This window comes from Helianthus annuus, chromosome 1 (genome assembly GCF_002127325.2).
Source record: "Helianthus annuus cultivar XRQ/B chromosome 1, HanXRQr2.0-SUNRISE, whole genome shotgun sequence".
In the NCBI taxonomy this organism is placed as follows: Eukaryota; Viridiplantae; Streptophyta; class Magnoliopsida; order Asterales; family Asteraceae; genus Helianthus; species Helianthus annuus.
Genome location: NC_035433.2, coordinates 11,037,157 through 11,057,714, shown reverse-complemented (window position 1 = coordinate 11,057,714; position 20,558 = coordinate 11,037,157). Strand labels below are relative to the sequence as shown.

Here is a 20,558-nt window from a genome sequence, read left to right as displayed (position 1 = left end):
GTGGCCACCACCGCGTCCACCTCGTCCACTTGTGATTCTACATCCACAAGAAGTGGGAAAGAGTAAGGATCACGATTGAATAGAAGTTAATCATCATTGTGACTGCTATAGATTGTTGAATTCCCAATTATGTAGGACAATGGGTCAGAATCCTTTTACACTTGCTAAGCCTCACTGGGACTCACATGCACCCCACATTATTATTACGTGTGCACCCGTGATAATAATGTAATTTGCATGTTCATCTCAGTTCCTCTTAACTTACGTCAAAAGATCCTCAGATTTGAGTATTAAAAGCAAGGTGTTGTCAGACAATAAGGATCACGAAATTCTAGAGGTGCTACAATACTATGTATGCAACTACATGCAATGCAATGCAATGCAATGCGTATGCGGATGCGTATGCGTATGCTAGATATATAATGTATACAGTAAGTACAGACGAACCTTGCAATCTGGAGCGAAGTGTCATGGTCGCTTTCGAAACTGATTCGGTTATAGTCTGGTTTTATAAAAACGTTTTAAAACCTAGTTCACTATAACCAGTGGCTCTCATACCAAATTGTCACACCCCCAAAGTACCTAATGTGGAACCCACCGCCAGGCGTGTGACGTACCAGGATCTAGCCACTAATCACATTGAACTAACAGTAATATAATAAATTCGAATTCCCATTCAAGGTGAAAAGTGTAATTCAAAACATCTAGTTAAAACAATAAGCGTTCAGTGGAAGCATTTGAAATAGTTTCTAAGTAATTAAAAACCAGTTGTTCGCAAAACATAACATAACATCAAATATGTTAACCACGGCTCGACCCATAACGTCCATAGCTCCTTCGATTGCAAGCTATGTTCGTCTAACAACCTACAAGCATGCAAAATAAAAAATGTATCAGCATAAAGCTGGTAAGTTCACAGTTTTGTTTAGCGAAATCATGTTAATTGTTTTAGTTTAAAGACATGCCAATAATAAACTCGATACTTTAAAGCTCATTTGCTTGTTTTGGTCAGGCATGGGAGAGTCCAGCCTAGGTTTGTCGAAATTCTTTGTTTCTAATCTTCCGAACCGGTGTAGCTCTGTGGATGTTGGGGAATTTTTCAGTGTGTTTGGGAATGTCGCAAGAGTTTACGTGGCCAGAAAGAGGGACAAAAACGGGAACAATTTCGGCTTTGTCACGTTCAAGGGATTTAAGGATGTCATAGATTTGGAAGGCAGGTTGAAAGGTGTTAAAATGGGGAATTTTAAACTTCAGGTTAATTTAGCCAAGTTTGCGGTGGAGAATTCCGGGGTCTTGGACCCCCCTTTCGTCGGGTCAGTTCATCCCAATCGCTCAGGTAGTGCTGGTTATGGTCAGGGCAATATGTTTAACTTCAGGGATGGTAGATCCTACTCCGATGTTTTGGGTAAGAACAAAGATAAGGGTAAGGTCTCTTCAGCCTCTGGAAGAGGTAGTGAATTCGGAATGGCTCCTGTGGAAAGGTCAGTTGTGGTGCCGGACAGAACCTTTGCTTTTAAGGATTTATCTGGATTGGCGGTTATCGGTAGAACGGTGGTCCTGGAAACCCTCGTTGACTTCGACAAACTCTTAAGGATTGCTAGGGTGGACTTCACAAGGATCCAGTATTTGGGTGGTCTATCAGTTTTGATTTCTTTCCCTGATGATTCAGTGGCGAAACGTTTCTTGGATGATCATAACATTTGGGGGCCATGGTTTAACAAGTTAGAACCCTGGTCGGGTCAGTCGCTGCCGATGGAACGGGTGGCTTGGCTGAAGTTGCATGGCATTCCACTGAATCTTTTGGAGGCTGATGTTTTCATGCAGGTCGGTGAGCTTTTCGGTAAGGTCCTTTTTGTCCCTAAAGATATCGATGAGGATCTGGATTTGTCCGTTGTTAAGATTGGAGTGTTAGTGGGTGATGCTAAATGGTGCAATGAATTGGTGTCGTTGAAATGGACGAATAAGGTCTTTAGAATTTGGGTGGTTGAGGAACTCAACGACTGGGTCCCCGAATGTCTGGATTTTGAGGTTGATGGTGGACCGGCTTCGGAATCCACATTGGTGTCTTCTCCGGTGGTTGATCCGGTCACCTCTGGGGAGGAGGGAGTTGAGGGGTCTCAGAAGATGGAAGGTCTAAAGGAATTCAAAAGTCTTCTCATAATGATGGCGTTCAGTCCGAGGTTAAGTCCCCCTTTCATGTGCACGAGGACAATCATGACTTCCAGCCTTTTGTGGAGTCGATGGCGGGCCCCCCTAAGCCTTCTTTGAATATCGGTAATATGTCAGCTTCGGTGGGTCCCAATGCTTCTGTTGATGGGATTGGGCCCCCTCCTTTTGGGCTTGGTTTGGCTTTCGGCATATTAAAGTCTAGGGCCCATCGAAAGTCTTCCATGGGCTTTAAACACAGGAAAGGTCAGGCCCAGGGTGGTGCCATCGAAAGTCTTCCATGGGCTTTAAACACAGGAAAGGTCAGGCCCAGGGTGGTAATAATTGTTCTCCTGGGGAACTTCGGCCCACGAAGAGGTCCAGAAGAGAGTGGGAGGAGCAGGAAGAGGGATTTGGTTTTGTTGGTTTTACTGATAATATCCCTGTTGTCTCTGTGAGCAGTAGGCCAGACACGGTGAGGAATACTGAAGGGCTTGACCTCAATGTTGATGCCATCCCGGTGGATCTCGAAGAAACTAGGATGGATGACAACGGAGCGGCCGATGGCTCCGTCGGGATTCTCGTTCCCCCTGGATCAGTCATTCCCTTAGGGGTGGATAAGGAAGTCGAAGATACTGTTGCTGTTGGGGATTTGCTTGGAGTTAAGCTTAACGAGTTTTCTGGTATGGTCAAGGATTCCATCGTCAATTCAGATATCAAATCGTTTCCGCTATGAATTGTCTCTCTGTTAATGTAAGGGGTTTAGGGGGTATTCATAAATCTGGATGGATTAACTCTATTATTCGGGATCACGGTATCAACTTCCTTGCTATTCAAGAGTCTAAACTGGCTGGAGTTACTAGATCGAAATTATCGAAATTTTGGGGAAGTCACAAATTTGGTATGGAGTCGGTTGATGCCTCTGGGCTTTCGAGGGGCCTTATTTGTATGTGGGATGAAAGTTTGTTTCTCTTGGATTCGGCTCTAAAAAATAGGCACTTTCTCCTAGTTAAAGGTTTTTTTAGCGGGCTGCAACTCTGTTGTTAATTTCCTGAATGTTTACGCTCCCCAAGGGATCACGGCTAAAGAGGCTCTTTGGGAGGAATTAACGGGTCTTATTAATAATTCTGATGGGTTCTGGATTATTGGGGGTGATTTCAATGTTGTTCGTTTTCGCGAAGAGAGGAAGAATTGTGCTTTTAAACCTTCATGTGCCAATAATTTTAATGCTTTTGTGTTTGATGCGGGTCTGATTTAGTACAACATGAGAGGCATGCAATTCACTTGGCGGTCGGAAAACGGGAATAAGCTGAGTAAGCTTGATAGATTTTGAGTTAATTCGAACTTCTTCAACGGGTGGTCGGAGGCTCGTGTCATGCTCTTCCCGGTATGTGGTCGGATCATTGCCCTGTTGTTTTGATTTCTAAAGCGGTTAACTTCAGGCCTCGTCCGTTTCGTATTTTTAACTCTTGGTTGGATAAAGAGGGGTTTTCGGAGATTGTGGAAAACGCTTGTAGTGAGTTCTCGGCTTCTGGCTATCCCCCTGACGTTGCTCTGATTAAAAAGTTGGGTTTCGTTCGTGGTAGGATTAGGGAGTGGAGAGACAAGATGATTCAAAAGGAGGGTGAATCTCGTAGAGTTGCTGTGACAGAGTTGGAGGAGCTGGAGTCTGTTCTTGAAACTAGATTGTTGACAGCAGAGGAGGAATGGATTATGTCAGAGAACAAAAAGACCTTAGCCGAGATGGAGTTTGCCAACACGATGGACCTGAGGCAAAGGTCGAGGGTTAGATGGGCCAAGGAGGGTGATGAAAATTCAAAATTTTTTCATTCTATGATTAACTGCAGAATAGCTTCCAATGTTATTCACGGGTTAAACATCGGCAATAGTTGGGTCTCTAAACCCTCGTTAGTCAAGAAGGGTGTCCTGAACTTCTTCAGATCCAAGTTTGTGGAAGATTGTGCGTCCCATCCTTATTTGGCTTGTGCTAATTTGAAGAAGTTGTCTTCTTCTTCTGATGCTTCCTGGTTGGAATCTCAGTTTTCAGTTACGGAGATCAAAGCCGCGGTGTTTGACTGTGGGGATGATCGGGCGCCTGGCCCGGATGGGTTCAACTTTCGGTTTGTTAAACGGTTTTGGTTCCTTTTTGAGAATGATTTCTTGTCTTTTATGGTGGCTTTCTTTGAGTCTGGTCAGATTAATGCTAGGTGCGGCTCTTCCTTCATTGCCTTGGTTCTGAAAATTAGAGACCCTTCGGATCTTGGTGACTACCGCCCTATTAGTTTGGTGGGGGTGGTTAATAAGGTGATATCCAAGGTTTTAGCTAACAGGTTGAAGACGGTCTTGGGGTTGGTTATTTCCAACAGCCAGTCTGCGTTCTTGGGCGATAGATTCATTTTGGACGGTCCTCTTATCATCAATGAGGTGTGTTCTTGGCTGAAAAAAAAAGTAAGAAGGAAGCGTTACTGTTCAAGATCGACTTCGAAAAGGCGTATGATAATATCAACTGGGGGTTTGTGATGGATGTTCTCCGACAGATGGGTTTCGGGGCTAGGTGGTGTAAGTGGATTTGGGGTATTCTTTCTTCGGCTAGGGATTCTGTTTTGGTTAATGGAGCGCCCACCTTTGAATTTAAATGTGGGAAGGGAAAGAGACAAGGCGACCCTATCTCTCCTTTTCTGTTCATGGTGGTTATGGAAGCCTTGGCATGTCTCTTTGACAAAGCTTTGGAGCTTGGTATTGTTTCAGGCGTTCATCTCATCTTCCTAACGATGGACCCACCCTTTCTCTTCTTTTTTTTTTTTGCGGATGACGCCCTTATCATTGGGGATTGGAGCTTGGGTAATGCTCTTAATATTGTGAGAATTTTAAGATGTTTTCATGTGTACTCTGGATTGCGAATTAATCTAGGGAAGTCAAGTTTGTTCGGTACAGGGGTGGATTTAGCGGACGTGGAAAGTTTGGCGGATAGTGTTGGTTGTAAGTCGGATTCCCTCCCGTTTAAATATCTCGGTCTCAAGGTAGGGGCGAATATGAATCGTATCGGAAATTGGAGACCCGTCTATGATATCTTTGAATCAAGACTTACATTATGGAAGTCTGCTTTACTTTCTATCGGTGGGAAAGTTACTCTTATTCGGTCCGTCCTGGCTAGCCTTCCCAACTAAATCTTTGAAACCAAGGATTTGGAACGGATGATAAAAAATTTTTGTGGGGAGGATCTTGTGATGTCAGGAAGACCCATTGGGTGGCTTGGGAGAGGCTGTCAATTCCCGTCAAATTGGGGGGGTTTGGGTATTAGTAAGTTGTTTAATGTCAACAGGGCTCTTCTTTGTAAATGGGGATGGAGGTACAAAAAAGAGGCTAGACCCTCCTTATCGGGTGGTTCTGGCTCATCTTCAATTAGGGGTCGTCATTGCCGATTGGATATTTCATTGGTCATTCAAGATCGACACATCTTTTGAAGGCCCCTAATTGAATAGATAGATTATTGTACTTCCGGTTTTTCAAGGCTTCGTGAGTTTTTACAAAAGGTCGTCCCAACACTAGAGGAGCGTCATCAAGGATGACAATGTCGGTTGGGATTACCATTTGATTTGTTTGGACCAAGACGTCCTCAACTATACCGACTGATTTTATTATTTTCCGATTAGATAGAAAAATGGGTATTTGAAGTGGAGAAAAATCACTAATACTTAATTTTTCGAAAATGTAATTAGGTATTAGGTTAACACAAAGATCTTTATCAATAGTAACGTTACTATTAAACGAATTTTGAAAGAAACATGGAACCGGTGTAATGTTAATTTCAAATGGGTCTTCTTTTATTAGCGAAGTTTGATCATTAGTTAACTCAACAGTTACCATTTCTTCAATTTTAGTGTTAGTGTTTAACTTTTTTAAAAACTTAGCATGAGTTGGTACTAAACAATGATTTTCATAAGAAGGTGACAAGAGATTAATTTCTTCAAAATTAGACTCTTCTTGAATTTTAATATTATCGTCCTCACCCCTTTCGTTGTTTAACTCATGTGTCGGTTTTTCACTTATTTGTTCTTCCATTTTTGACTATTCAACTATCGTTTTTTTATTTAATTCTTCTCTTGCGCGGGACTCCTCTTCCCTTGCGCGAGATTCTTTTATGTATCGCTCGATAGTTTAATTTTTTCTAATATCCTATCGGTCACTTCGGTGATAGAAAAAGGATCGGGATCCTCAAAGCTTGAATCCGGTTGTTCGATCCTTGGTTCCTCATAGTACTCATATGAAGTAGATGGTTCATACCATTGTTCCTCATTGTAAGTATATGATGGATAAGGGTCGAAATTTTGTTCTTTATAGTACTCATATGAGGTGGGTTGTTCACGCCATGGTTCCTCATAATAAGTATATGAAGGTGGTGGCTCATATCTTGATTCGTCAAAGTATGAGTATGAAGGCTCACACCTTGGTTCATCAAAATATGAGTATAAGGGAGAAGGTTCATACCTTTGGTCTTCATAGGAAGTGTATGAAGTCGATGGCTCGTACCAGGGCTCCTCATAATAGTTGTATGAAGTGGATGGTTGGGATGAGTTGTAATATTGAACCGAGTGCGGGTTACCACAATTAGTGCAACAGTCTTCCCTATAATTATCCTCCTCATAGGTGTAGTTGTAGCCTCCTGAGTATTGGTCCATAAGGATCACTCAACAGACCACAACAGAGTCTCAGGACCAGAAAACAAAAAATAAAGACGGAAACAGAGGCTGGACACGGCCCCGTGTTCAGTGGACACGGCCCCGTGTTCAGTGGACACGGCCCCGTGTTCAGTATCTGTATCTGGGCGTTTTAAATTAAGTTACTGGTTTCGTTGAGCACGGGGGCGTGTTTAGTGAGCACGACCCCGTGTTCAGACTCTGTATCTGGGTGTTTTATTAAAAATATGCAGCACGGCCCCGTGTTCAGTGAACACGGCCCCGTGTTCAGGCTACTGTAAATGCAAACTAAACTAAAATGCAGAAAAATGTGCGCGCGTTTTAAAAAGGTTTTGAAAAACTGATTAGGCCGTCAATTTTAAGCTTTCTTAAAATCCTTGTGTCCCCGGCAACGGCGCCAAAAACTTTATATGCGTTAGGTGTAATATGTTTTAGATGTATATTTTAAGTCCTTTCTACACTTTTTAGCCAAGTTTTAAATTTATAAACACGATATTTACTAACACTAAACACACATATGGGCAAGTGCACCCATCGTGGACGTAGTATAGTGTTGGTAAGATACCGAGGTCGTCCAAGGACACAAGAGCTTTTAGTACCGGTTTATCCTCAACGTCTAATCAAATCAAAATGTTAGAAAAAGGTTTTTAAACTAGGAAAATAAAACTAACTAAAATGCTGAAAAGTAAAATAAAAACAGATAGACAAGATGAATAACTTGGATCCGACTCGTGTGTAGTGTAACCTTTGATTATTTTCGCACTTTTGCACTTGTTTAAGAGATTATCTTAGTTATTGTAATAGGCCCCTCTTTTGAAGGTGACGTTACTCTCAACCCAGTAGTTTGAGTCAGCAAGGATACAATCCTAAAGGGTCGGATTATTGAAAGATAATTAATTAAGTTATTAATGCATAATGTGGTAGGCCCCTCTTTTAAAGGCGACGTTACCCTCGGCTAAGTAGTCTGAGTTAACTGGGATACAGTCCTAAGTAGCCGGTTTAAAGTTTTAATAGTAGTTTAACTTATGAGGGGATCAAAGAGTTTGGACCCCCGCCATCCAATACCGTTGGGTATTGTAGGAGGTCCTACTAAATTTGACCCATGTCCTTTGCAGGATCTATACACTGAACAATGGCAAGACTCTTACCAAACCGTTCCCTTAACCCCCGACCAGGTAGCCAACATACCTCCATATAGACTGTGGAGATATGAATGGTGAAAATCTTTTATTTTAGATAGACAGTAAAATAATGCCAAGACACCACGGACAAACGATAAGGAAGAATCACCTTCAACATAAGAAACTAGTAATTAAAGTCATTAATACAAAACCAATTAAAAAGTGCAAAAGATTAAAAATAAAAAGTATTACACTAAACACTTGTCTTCACCAAGTGATGTAAGAGACTTAGGCAAACATGGCCTTTGATTGTCAAGAACTCTTACGATCAATCTTGGATCCCGAGACGACTCACACACTCTATGATGGACAATGGATGATGGTGGTGGATGATGGTGTTGTGATGGTGGTGGGTGGTGGGTGAAGTGTGAAAGAGGTGGTGTGCCAAGGGATGCCTTTGAAGTGAACCAAGCACCCCTATTTATAGCCTGTATAGAAGCCTGGACACGGCCCCGTGTCCACCCTTTTCTCTTCCTTCATTAATTGCAGTTTGTCTGCATTAGTTGACCACGCCCCCGTGTCCGCTGAACACGACCCCGTGTGCAGAAGCATATCTGTACTATCAAGATTTGCCTGGATTCCGCGAATCTTATAGTTGACCACGGCCCCATGTCCGCTGAGCACGGCCCTGTGGTGGGCGATGGAAGCTTCTACAACTTTGTCTTTTCTGCAGACACCTGAACACGCCCACGTGTCTGCTGCGCACAGGGTCGTGTCCGCTGGGCACGCCCCGTGTTGAGCTAGGCACGCCCCGTGTTGAGCTGGGCACAGCCCCATGCTCAGCTTTCTTCTTGCTTTTGCTTTGGGAGATGCTGTCGAGGGGTCAGGCATGACACGTTTCTTTCCTTTCTTTGTATTTATGTTGGTTTTGGCTGTATATTTGTTCCTTTTGTTCATTTAAGCTCATTTAACCCTGAAAATACAAAAGGAAGACAAAAGCACACTTTTTCCAACATTAGTACTAAAAAGGGTTAGTTTTATGCCTCATTTGATGTAATTTATATGTCGCATTTTACACACATCATCAATCTTTAGACCGACGCGGACTGCTCAAGCAGAACCTGGCCTCACGCGAGGTCCAAACAAGAGATAGCGTCAGTTTTCATACTTAGTGTTCTGGATAAGAGCCTTCAGCTCCTAGAACCCTGCGCGGGCCAGTTACGTGCACAACAAGAGTCGCTCAGGAGTTACGGTGCAAGGCCACTTCAGAGAGTACACAAGGTACAAGTGGCAGAAGAATGAGCCAATCAGCGTCCACCAGGCTGTGCTCTATCGTGCTCCACGATCGTCTGACGTGCAGGAGACAGAGAGTACACAAGGAAGCCTACATGGCACCAATCAGGGGGCGACGACATCTGACCCATGATCTCCACTTACCTGCTGATGGCAGAGGGACAACGAGGCCGACAACTGGGACACGTGGCTCCAATCACGTTGCGCCAGCACCGGAGATCTTCTAGAAGACACTAATGGTCGATACCAGTGAGACAAAGAGAATATTTCCTGGTTGTCGCCTTCCGACCCAAGGCCCATCAGCCCAACTCCCCTTACACCTCTCCGGCTATAAATAGAGACCTTCATGCACAGGTTAAACATTCCATACTCTCTTCTCTCACTCTAAACTCACACTTATTTCCTCAAAGCAGTTACTTATTCTCACGCCGGAGTCTGGTTAAGAGGGAAACCCCATATTCCCCTCTTCATGAGCTAACGGTGTTGCTGTTTTGCAGGAAGAAAAGATCATATCGGAGCTCAGGAAAGTTTAAGAAGATTAACCCTCATGATTGAAACATAAACAAAACTAATTAACCCTAAAATTAGTTTCGTGTTTCTTAATTGTTGCCCACCGATTTTTACAATCACTTCATCTTCTTTTTTCTGATTTTTTTCTGTTCTCTTGATTATGGCTGGTCAAGGGATTATTCCTGATTTCGGTTTCAACACAAACTCTAACGTACGAATGGGGGAGGACAATCCCAATGTCCAAGACCAGCCTGCCGAGGAGATAGGTAAAATCGAAGCAACGAACACTGAGGGACCCCGTGCGAGCATCACTCGCATCACTCAGACGGGAACCCCAACAAGCATTGGCGTTGGCCCTTCAAACCAGCTCCAAATCCGAACATTTCGGCGCTACTAGAGCTACCAGTCTTTGAGCGCACAACAAGCAATTTTGCAAGCAAATTGCTACTATAAATGCTGCGTATCAGTCTTTGAGCGCACAACAAGCAATTTTGCAAGCAGAACCATCTTTGGTTACTCCTCCGGGTCCAAGTCAGGGGGCGCGCCAGACACCCCCGCAGCAGAATATTCAAGGAAGAATCAACAGACCTCCTCCTCAGAGAAGGCCAAGCGTGCATGACACGCGCGGCACACGGGGGGAGACAGGCAGTTATTATGACCATCATTCAAATGTGCAAAGAGGTCCAGTTCACAGCCGCCTCTGGCCGCGCAACATGAACAACGAATGGGACGACACGGATCCGGATGATTACACTTGGCAAGAGGATGAAGGTTCCTCAGTTTTCAACCATCTACAGAAAAATCATGAGTCTTACAGGCCAAGACCGCGCATTGCATACAGTGAAGAAGCAGAACGGGATTTCAGCCTCGTCTATAGACCGGCTGAAGCTGCTGAACACTCGAAGTTCATTCCAAAGATTGCTCTATCCCACTATCGAAAGAAAAATTGCCTCCAACAGTGGGAAAATTCAACGGTCTAACTGACCCTAACGATCATGTTCGAGTATTTACAAGCGCTGGTGTTATGGGAGGATGGAACATGCCAATGTGGTGCCATCTGTTTATCCATACTTTCATAGGGGCTGCTCATGCCTAGTTAGACAGCCTTCCACCTGGAAAAATCATGTAATGGATCGACTTCAGAACCCAATTTGTAAACCATTTCAGCCAGCAAAGACGTTATCAGCGCGATACGTCTGAAGTAACAGACATCTGGCGCAGAGACAACAAGGGGTTAGAAGATTTTATCACTCGCTTCAACAAGGAGTGCTTGCAGATTGGTGATGTAAACGAGCAACTGATGCACGCTCACTTCAACAAAGCCATTTGATGTGATAGTCTAATCAGAACTATCATAGGAAAAGACGGTATGCCTAAAGAGTGGGACAAACTCATGGCAGCCGGAAAGATAGTAGCGCAAACTGAAGAGTCATTCGCTGGAACCAAAAACTCTTACACTGAAGATCGTTTTTCCAAGAGAAGCTCGCGCGACAACAACAGGAGAAACAGAAACCCTGGATGGAAAGCAAACCAGTCCAGCGGTTATGAAGAAAGGCCTCGCTTTAAAGAAGAGCGCGAGACACAATTGATCGCATCGGTTATCGAAAGGCAGTCCGGAATGAGAATCGAGAAAAGCACTGGACTCCGCTCATTAAGACACCAAAAGAGGTGCTCATGACGGAGAATCATGATTTCAAGACTCCAAAGCCTATGACAAACAAGAAGGGGCAAGACCCGAACCTGTACTGTGATTTTCACAAGGATACAGGTCATCTGACGGATGACTGTATCAGTCTAAGGCAAGAAATCGAGAAAGCGCTGAAAAGCAGAAAGTTAAGCCATCTGGTTAAGAATGTGCGCAAGGAGACGCGCCAGATTCAGCGGAACGACGATGGAAACTAGAAGAAGGTTAGGCGCCTAGAGACACACATGGTCAATGGACCAAGGTACAGCGCAAGAAACAAAGGCAAGCACCCATTCAAACCAGCATGGCAAGAGCAACAAGTCACCTTTCCGGTAGTGCGCGGGGGACCACGCGCCACGCGCCCCGTTGACATTATCGACATCATAGGTCATTATGAAACGGAATACATCTTCATCGATCCGGGAAGTACAGTGGATATCATTTACGAACAATGCTTCAATCAGTTTGATGATGAAGATAAAGCGTGCCTCGAGCTTGTTGATTATCCTCTATCGGGATTCTGCAACGAGGCGGTCTTCCCACTAGGCCAAATCAGTTTCCCCGTCACGCTATCTGACGGGAAACATTCAAGAACTACAAACGTCAACTTCATGGTAATGCCAGTCAAATCAAGCCATGACGTTTTAATTGGGAGAGAAACCTAAGGAGAAATGAACATGGTAACCTCCATGCCTCACTCAGCCATTGGTTTCCCAACTGAGACGGGGTTGGCAATTATCTATGCGAAGAAAGAGGTGATGGCAGCAGAGGACGCGCGCCCAGTCAAAGCAGCAAAAATTTCAACAACCGAGCCAGAAAAATGGGTCTTGAACCGCAAGTACCCAGAACAGACGGTGACAATAAGCCTCGCAATATCACCAAGTATCAGGACGCACCTCAAGCAACTGCTGTTCAGGAACATGGACATCTTCGCCTGGACTCCGTCCGATATGACCGGTGTCCCGCGCGACATCACTGAACATTGTTTGAACACTTATCCTTCCGTCGAGCCAAAGGTACAAAGAAGGCGCCGCCTAGGAGCGGATAAGACTAAAGCCATGAATGAACAAGTTTGTGAACTGCTAAAGGCAGGTATACTAAGTGAGGTGCGCTATCAAAGTTGGGTTGCTAACTCTGTTATGGTCGAGAAGTCTACTGGAGGATGGCGAATGTGTGTCGATTACACTGATCTCAATAAGGCATGTCCCAAAGATTGTTATTCATTGCCTGAGATCGACAAGAAGATAGACTCTCTCGCGCCATACAGGTGGAGATGTTTTTTAGATTGCTACAAGGGGTATCATCAAGTCCAGATGGCGCTGGAGGATGAAGATAAGACAGCTTTCTGCACTGACATCGGAATCTTCTGTTACACAAACATGCCCTTAGGACTTAAGAATGCTGGCACAACCTACCAGCGACTAATGGACACGATGTTTGCTGAAGATATCGGGAAGCATATCGAAGTATACATTGACGATCTTGTGATCAAAAGTCCCGAGGAGGACCAGATGTTAAAAGACATAGAGAAGATGTTTAATTCTCTAAGGAGCGTGAACATGAAGCTGAATCCATCGAAATGTTCTTTTGGTATGGAGGAAGGAAAATTTCTAGGCTTCGTGGTTACAAACGGCGGTTTCAAGGTTAACCCCGAAAAAGTTCAAGCCATTGAGTGGATGCCATCACTGCACACGATCAAGGAAATGCAAAGATTGGTCGGCCGCCTAGCCGCGCATAATTGATTTTTATCAAACCACGCTGCAAAATCTTATCCTTTTATCAGTACCTTGCGCAACTGCGTAAAGAAGCAAGAGTTCAAATGGACGCCAGAAGCAGAAGCAGCCTTCCAACAAATGAAAGAGTGTTTGATCAAGCTCCCTACCCTAATCGCGCCATTCGAGAAAGAACGACTCATTTTGTACTTGTCTTCTTCGGACAAGGCAGTTGGGTTAGTATTGTTGGTGGAAAGAGATGGAGTTCAAACTCTAATCTACGATGTAAGTAGGGTGCTCACGGATCCAGAAACACGATACTCAACCATGGAGAAGTTAGTGCTCGCGCTGCTACACACCTCCAGGAGGCTGCGCAGGTATTTCACTGGGCATGTAATCACTGTACTCACTAACTTCCACATTGGAACAATTTTGCAAAAACCAGAGACGTCAGGTCGCATGGCAAAATGGGCAATTGAACTGGGGGCCACAACATCCTGTACAGGCCGCGCCCAGCCATCAAGGGCCAAGTATTAGCGGACTTCGTCACTGAAGTCCCAGAAGACAAGATCAAAGATTGTGAAGTTGTTGATATTCCCATCAAAGACACATCAGATGAATTATGGTTGTTGTATACTGACGGAGCCGCAAATGAGGACGGCGCAGGAGCTGGATTGCGCCTTATTAGCTCAGAGAAGCATGAGTTCACCTATGCCATCAAGTTGGATTTCAAAAATACCAACAACGAGGCAGAATATGAAGCATTCTTGGCAGGCTTGCGCCTGGCCATCAAGATGGGAGCTCAAAACTTACAAGCGCATGTCGACTCTCTCCTGATCGCGAGTCAAATTAACGGGTTGTATGATGCAAAGGGTGAAGTTATGACTTTGTATTTAGAGCAAGCGAATGAGTTGCTTCAACAGTTCAAATCATACAAGGTTGTTCATATCAATCGATCAGAGAACAAACGAGCAAACGCACTAAGCAAGCTTGCTTCAACGACTTTCCAACATCTCACCAAAGATGTAAGAATCGAAGTCTTAGAAAACCCATCTATTTTGTTGCGTCAAGTCAATGTAATTGAGATAGGACCACCATCGTGGATGATCCCTATCATTCAATATCTTCAAGAAGGAATCCTCCCTGAGAACAAGGCAGAGGCCAGAAAGATACAAAACAAAGTGCTGTTCTATGAGATGAATGGAGGAATTTTGTAAAGAAGATCCTTCTTAGGGCCACTACTGCGTTGTGTGGACCCTCAAGATGCAAGTTACTTGATCAGGGAGATTCATGAAGGCATCTGCGGCATTCATTCCGGCCCGCGCATTGTCGTAGCAAAGATAATGAACGTTGGTTACTATTGGCTAGGGATGCACGTTGACGCTCTGAAGGAGCTGCGCAAATGTGACTCCTATCAAAGGCACGCTCCAAAAACCATGCGCCCGAAGAATGATCTCATCCCTGTATCCACTGCCTGGGCTTTCCAGCAGTGGGGGATCGATAGGGTGGGACCTTTCCCTGAAGCTCCTGGAGCAGTGAAGTTCATAATTATTGTCGTTGATTATTTCACTAAATGGGTGGAAGCGGAAGCCCTCGCTTCAACTTCTGCAATGATGGTGCGCAAATTCATATGGGAACATATCATTTGCAGGTTTGATCTCCCGCTCAAGAGCGTAACCGATAATGGCACCAATTTTGCTTCTGAAGACCTTTAAGAATGGATGAAAGAGCTGAATATCGAGCATACTTTCTCTTCCGTTGCACATCCTTAGGGCAATGGCCAAGTAGAAAGTGTCAACAAAAGTATCGTCGAAGGGATAAAGGCCCGCCTGGGCACCAAGAGAAGAGGCTGGGTAGATGAGCTCCCTAGCATCCTGTGGGCTCATCGAACCATGCCAAAAACAAGCACTGGTGAAACCCCTTTTAGTCTGGTCTATGCTCTGAGGCGATTATCCCAGCAGAGATAGGCCTCCCCTCGCCGCGCTTATCAGCAGTCAACAAGATTGATAACAAGGCGGAGCGCCATCTAGACTTGGACCTACTCGAAGAGAGGCGCGAAATAGCGCGAATCAAATAGGCCAAGTATAAGACACAATTGGAGAGGTACTACAATGCAAGAGTGCGCATGTGTACCTACACTCCAGGTGAATACGTTTTCAGAGACAATGAAGCCTCCAATGCTGAACGCCCTGGGAAACTAGCACCTAAGTGGGAAGGCCTATACTTAATACATGAGTTGCTAGGAAAAGGGGCATACAAGCTGCGCACCCTGGATGGACACATCATCCCGCACACGTGGAATGCGCAACAACTGCGCAAGTGTTACATGTGATTACCCTTGGCCATGCGCCTTTTCACTTAGCTATGTTAGTCATGCGCCTTTATCTACTTATGTTGGCCAAGCGCCTTTTTAATTACCTATGTTGGCTATACGCCCTTTTTTCTTCTATTTCGATTATGTGCGTTGGCCTCGCGCCTGTTTTTAAGCTACTTATTGCAAGCATTGACTGCGTTTTGTTTATTATCATGACTCTTATGTTACAAATGCATGTTAAACTTTTGATTAGCACGAAAACACTTCAGTAAATTACGAGCTCTTGGGTTATGCCTCCAAGGTCCTCTGCGAACATAGCGTGAGACCGGGCAATAGTAACACTCATACGAGACACACTTACATTTATTCGCGCTAACTTAAACAAAGTTTCAAACAACATGGCAATAATTGTAACATAACAAAATAAGTAGCAAAACATCATAATTCGATTCAAAAAGCACCACCGCGCAAAAGGTTACATTAAAATCAAAAATAGAAATTACAAGGCACCAGCCTACAAACACTATCTATTCATAATCATCTCCATCACCATCGCCATCTCTGCCGGTTGCTTCTTCCTCATCTGTCAACTCCAGAGTTTCTGGAGGGTCGAGGATAGTTTTTAGCCGCACGCACCAGTCATCGTGCTTTAACGCCTCGGTGACCAAATCCATAACAGGCAGCGAAAGATGGTCATAGACTTCTTCAGCGCGGGCTAGCACAACATTAGCCTTATCTGTCACAGAGCAATGACTGGTATCAAACTCCTGACCAAAGGCCTCTTCCACGTGATGAGCGCATTCTAGATAACCTCCGCGATGCCCAACAGCATGTGAAGCATCTATGAGCGCGGCAACAGCCGTATCCATCTCAGAAGCGTTCAGAATAGAGTTAGCAATCTACAAAAATAGGCAACGGATGAGAGCAAGAAAACAATAAAATAAAGCCTAAGTTAAGAGAGGAGACACTCACCGCAGCCACTCCTCTATTGCGCATCCATTCGAAGTCGGAGACTAGCGTGTCCACGATGGCTTGAGCTTCGGCGTTGTTGTTCTGAGCTACGATAAGGGCGGAAGTGCTAATATCTTGCGCCTCGTTGGCCCTCTGTTTGGCCTCTTCGGCGGTAGCAGCCTTCACCCTCTCAGCCTCAAGATCAATCTCCAATGATTCATTTGTTGTCATAAGCCTCATGCAATCGACGCTTTAACTCCGCAATTTCAACATCCTTGGCAGTTAATTTTTGTCCTTGCTGGCCACCTGTGGCTTCAACTCAGCCTGCGAAGAATGGAAACAAAGACTTAAGCAACATTTTGACAAGTACAAAACAACATAAAGAGGAAAGGATTGAGACTGTTAAACCTCAACACGTCCTTTGTCCGCTTTGGCGTCCTCAACGTTTCCTTTTAATGTGGCAATCTGTGTGACAACTCGAAATTCCAAGATTTGATTTCATATGTATTACACGAACATGTATTGACTAATTGTTTAATTGCACATTTGATTGCCATATTGTGAAACTTGTATTATGTGTTAACTAGTTAGTGTGAAACATGGCCCAACTTTCGAAGGATGTCCCACGAAACATGATGCATGAATCGAAGGATGTCGAAACACATCCTTCGATCCGAAAGATCATCCTTCGGAATGATGAATCTCGAAACATATCCTTCGGCCCAGTTATTCTAATGGGCTTGGCCCATTCATGTAAAATGTTTATATACGAGTATTACATGCAAGTCGGCAGTTTTTCTAAGAACCCTAGTTTTCATTGTGTGTGTGACGGCAATCACAACCAACCGGAGATTTCTTGCTGAACGATTCCCTTTTTGCTTTCAATTCCGGTTAGTATTTAAGGTGTATGTGATTTCATGATTTACCAATTTACTTGCAATATGTTGACTGTATGATTAACCGGATACGTATACTAATCGGATATATGTTAATCGAATTGTTCATATCGTGATCGGTTAGTATGGATGTTTTGAAAGATGCTAGGGTTGTATGTTAATCGGTTGTGCATGATTGGTAGGATTTGGATGTTCATCGGATTTGTATGCAAATTGGATCTGTTGTGATTAGGGTTAATGATAAAGCTTGTGGATTGGTTGTGATGTATACACTACGGATTGTTATTGTTCACTGTTCTTGAAAACGGAATCGTATAGGATAAAGTGTTATGCTTGTTAATCAGATTAGGGTTCTTGATAAACGTGGGAATCATGCTTGTTTGATCTGGTTGATATTTACTAAATTGTGAAAATTGTGTTAATGGATAAACATAACTGATATTGACTGAAAGATATTAGCTGTTCGAACCATTATTTGACCGAAGGATACTTGTTGACCGAACCATAGTTTGACCGAAAGATAGTTGGACCGAAAGATAGTTGGACCGAAAGATAGTTGGACCGAAAGATAGACATGGTCCGAAGCATAACCTTCGGTCCGAAGGAAAATGGTGATAATGGACTGTCGAAGGATGAATTATGAATCGAAAGATATTAGGGTTTTGATAATGCTTTGAACAGTAGAACATATGTTGTATTAATAGTCATGCCATGCTTGGTGATGAACATATTCGTGTAATACTACGTGTTGTGCCGATATGCAAACTGACTGCTATGTGAACAATTAACTGCATGCGTACAATTGTGAACATGAACTGATTCGTTATACGTGCATACACTAGGACGTGATTAATTACTTGTGAGTGCATAACTTAGCATACCGAGCAAACCAAGGTGAGTTCACACTCCTACTAAGGCATGGGATTCCCGGGTTGTGGGAATGGGTTAAAGGTTGTTATTGAAAGGAACGTACATATGCTTTACTAGACTGTCACCTATCATGTCCTCGGATGTCAGGACGGTTACGTAGGTTGGGATAACACCTACGGGTTCACATGCCATTCTATCCTCGGTTACGAAGGATACGCACGTAAAACCTACGTGTACGCATTACTTACTCCTATCCTCAGGTTACGAAGGATACGTGCGTAAAACCTACGCACACTTTATACACACTTCTGTTCTCGGACGAAGAACAGGGATAATAATACGAATAGTCTAGTGGTAACTTAACATGGGAAGCCCCCACCAGCATAACTTACTATCGGCCCTGTAGAGCCACCTGTTACTTACTGTTACACATTTACTTACTGTGAACTCGCTCAACTAGTTTGTTGATCATTCTGTTACATGCCTTGCAGATCGTTAGGTACTTGGAGCTTGCACTGGAGAAGCGGGTCGTTGTGGACAAGGATTCGTGGTTTCTATGCTGAACTATTATAACATTTGAACTATTTACTATGGTTGGATTATTACTATGCTTCCGCTACACTTTAAAACAATAACATGTTTTGAACACCTTTTGTATTGAACGGATGGTTTTCTTTTATCTTACTTAATACTATATGCATGTTCAATATGATTGGTGGCTTGATCCTGGTCAGTCACGCTCCCAAGCGGTGATACTCCGCGTGTGGATTTTGGGGGTGTGACAGATTGGTATCAGAGCCATTGGTTATAGAGAACTTGGTTTTAATATGGGAACACGTTTTTATTAAAACCAGACTATAACCAGAACAGTGCTCTCAACGATCCACAACGACGCTTCGCTCCACGTGCAAGACTCAACTCCCTAGGTAATAAGGTTTATGTTTATTGCCTACATGCTAGAATTTGCATAGAACTTTGCTCGTAGTATGCTTACATTACTTGCTCACAACTTGACATTGCATGAGAATACTTATGTGCTTACACTCTTCTGTCATCGCACTATTCGCGAACCTTTCTCACTTATGTTGCCTTTGATGTGAAGATCAATGGCCGCACGAATTACCATGACTCAAGCCCAGCTAGAGGCTCTCGTTGCTGCGGCAGTTGCAGCCGCCCAAGCAGGTAGTATACCCTGCAGTATAGACACTAGGATCTTTAGATCCTACATTAATTCTCGTACTTAACTTTGCCCTATTCGTACACAATAGGTCAACCCGCTCAGCAACAACCTGGGTGCACATTCAAGAATTTCATGGACTGTCGTCCTAGCTCGTTCAGTGGCACGGAGGGGGCAGTTGGACTCCTCCACTGGTTTGAAAAGCTCGAGTCGGTTTTCGAAATGTGTGAATGCCCTGAGGCTCGCAGGGTGAAGTTCGCCACTGGCACACTTGAAGGGATTGCGCTCACTTGGTGGAACGCACAAGTGCAGATCTTAGGGTTGGCAGCTGCTAACGCCACACCCTGGAATGATTTCAAAGAATTGATCAAGAGGGAATACTGCACTAGAGAAGACATCCACAAGTTGGAGGATGAGTTGTATAACTTGAAAATGGTTGGTTCGGAAATCGAAGCTTACACCAAAAGATCGAATGAGTTGGCTGTGTTATGTCCAACTATGGTGGACCCTCCATACAAGCGAATCGAGTTGTATCTCAAAGGTTTGGCACCAGAAATACAGAGCCACGTTACCTCGGCTAACCTCAACAACATCCAGGAAATCCAGCGTCTCGCTCATCGCATCACAGATCAGGCAGTAGACCAGGGCAAACTGCCAAAGCGTATCAGTGCTACCGCTACCGCTACTGCTACTACTACACTTGCCACTCCCAGCGAAAGTAAGAGAAAATGGGAGGGGGATTCTAGCAAGGGATCAGCATCGGTACAGTCACAGTCTCAGCAGCGAAAGACGGATAGTTACCAAAGTCCCAGTCAGCACTCATCGAGCAGCCACAGACAGGGAGGGTATCGAGGAAACCTTCCAAAGTGTAACAACTGCAACAGGCATCACAGCGGCCAGTGCAATAAGGGCCGTTGTCAAAGGTGTTTAAAGATGGGTCACGAGGCCAAAGATTGTAGAAGCGCTCGCCCTGCAAATCAGAATCAGCAGCCTCAGCAACCAGCTCCACAGAACCAGCAGAATCAGCAACAGGGCAACAGGGGGTGTTATAAGTGTGGGGCTGAAGGTCACTTCAAACGCGATTGCCCACAGTTGAACCAGAACCGCAACAACAACCATCAGGGCAACGGGAACCATAACAACAATAATGGGGGCAACAACAACAACAACAACAACAACAACAACGGC

At 44.2% G+C, this 20,558-nt stretch overlaps 1 protein-coding gene across 1 annotated transcript; it reads left to right on the top strand.

Annotated features, from left to right (window-relative positions):
* Positions 1–1,014: 1,014 nt before the first annotated feature.
* LOC110872942 lies at positions 1,015–2,268 on the top strand. Its single transcript, XM_022121868.1, has one exon. The coding sequence runs from the start codon at positions 1,015–1,017 to the stop codon at positions 2,266–2,268; it is 1,254 nt and encodes a 417-aa protein (XP_021977560.1).
* Positions 2,269–20,558: the final 18,290 nt, after the last annotated feature.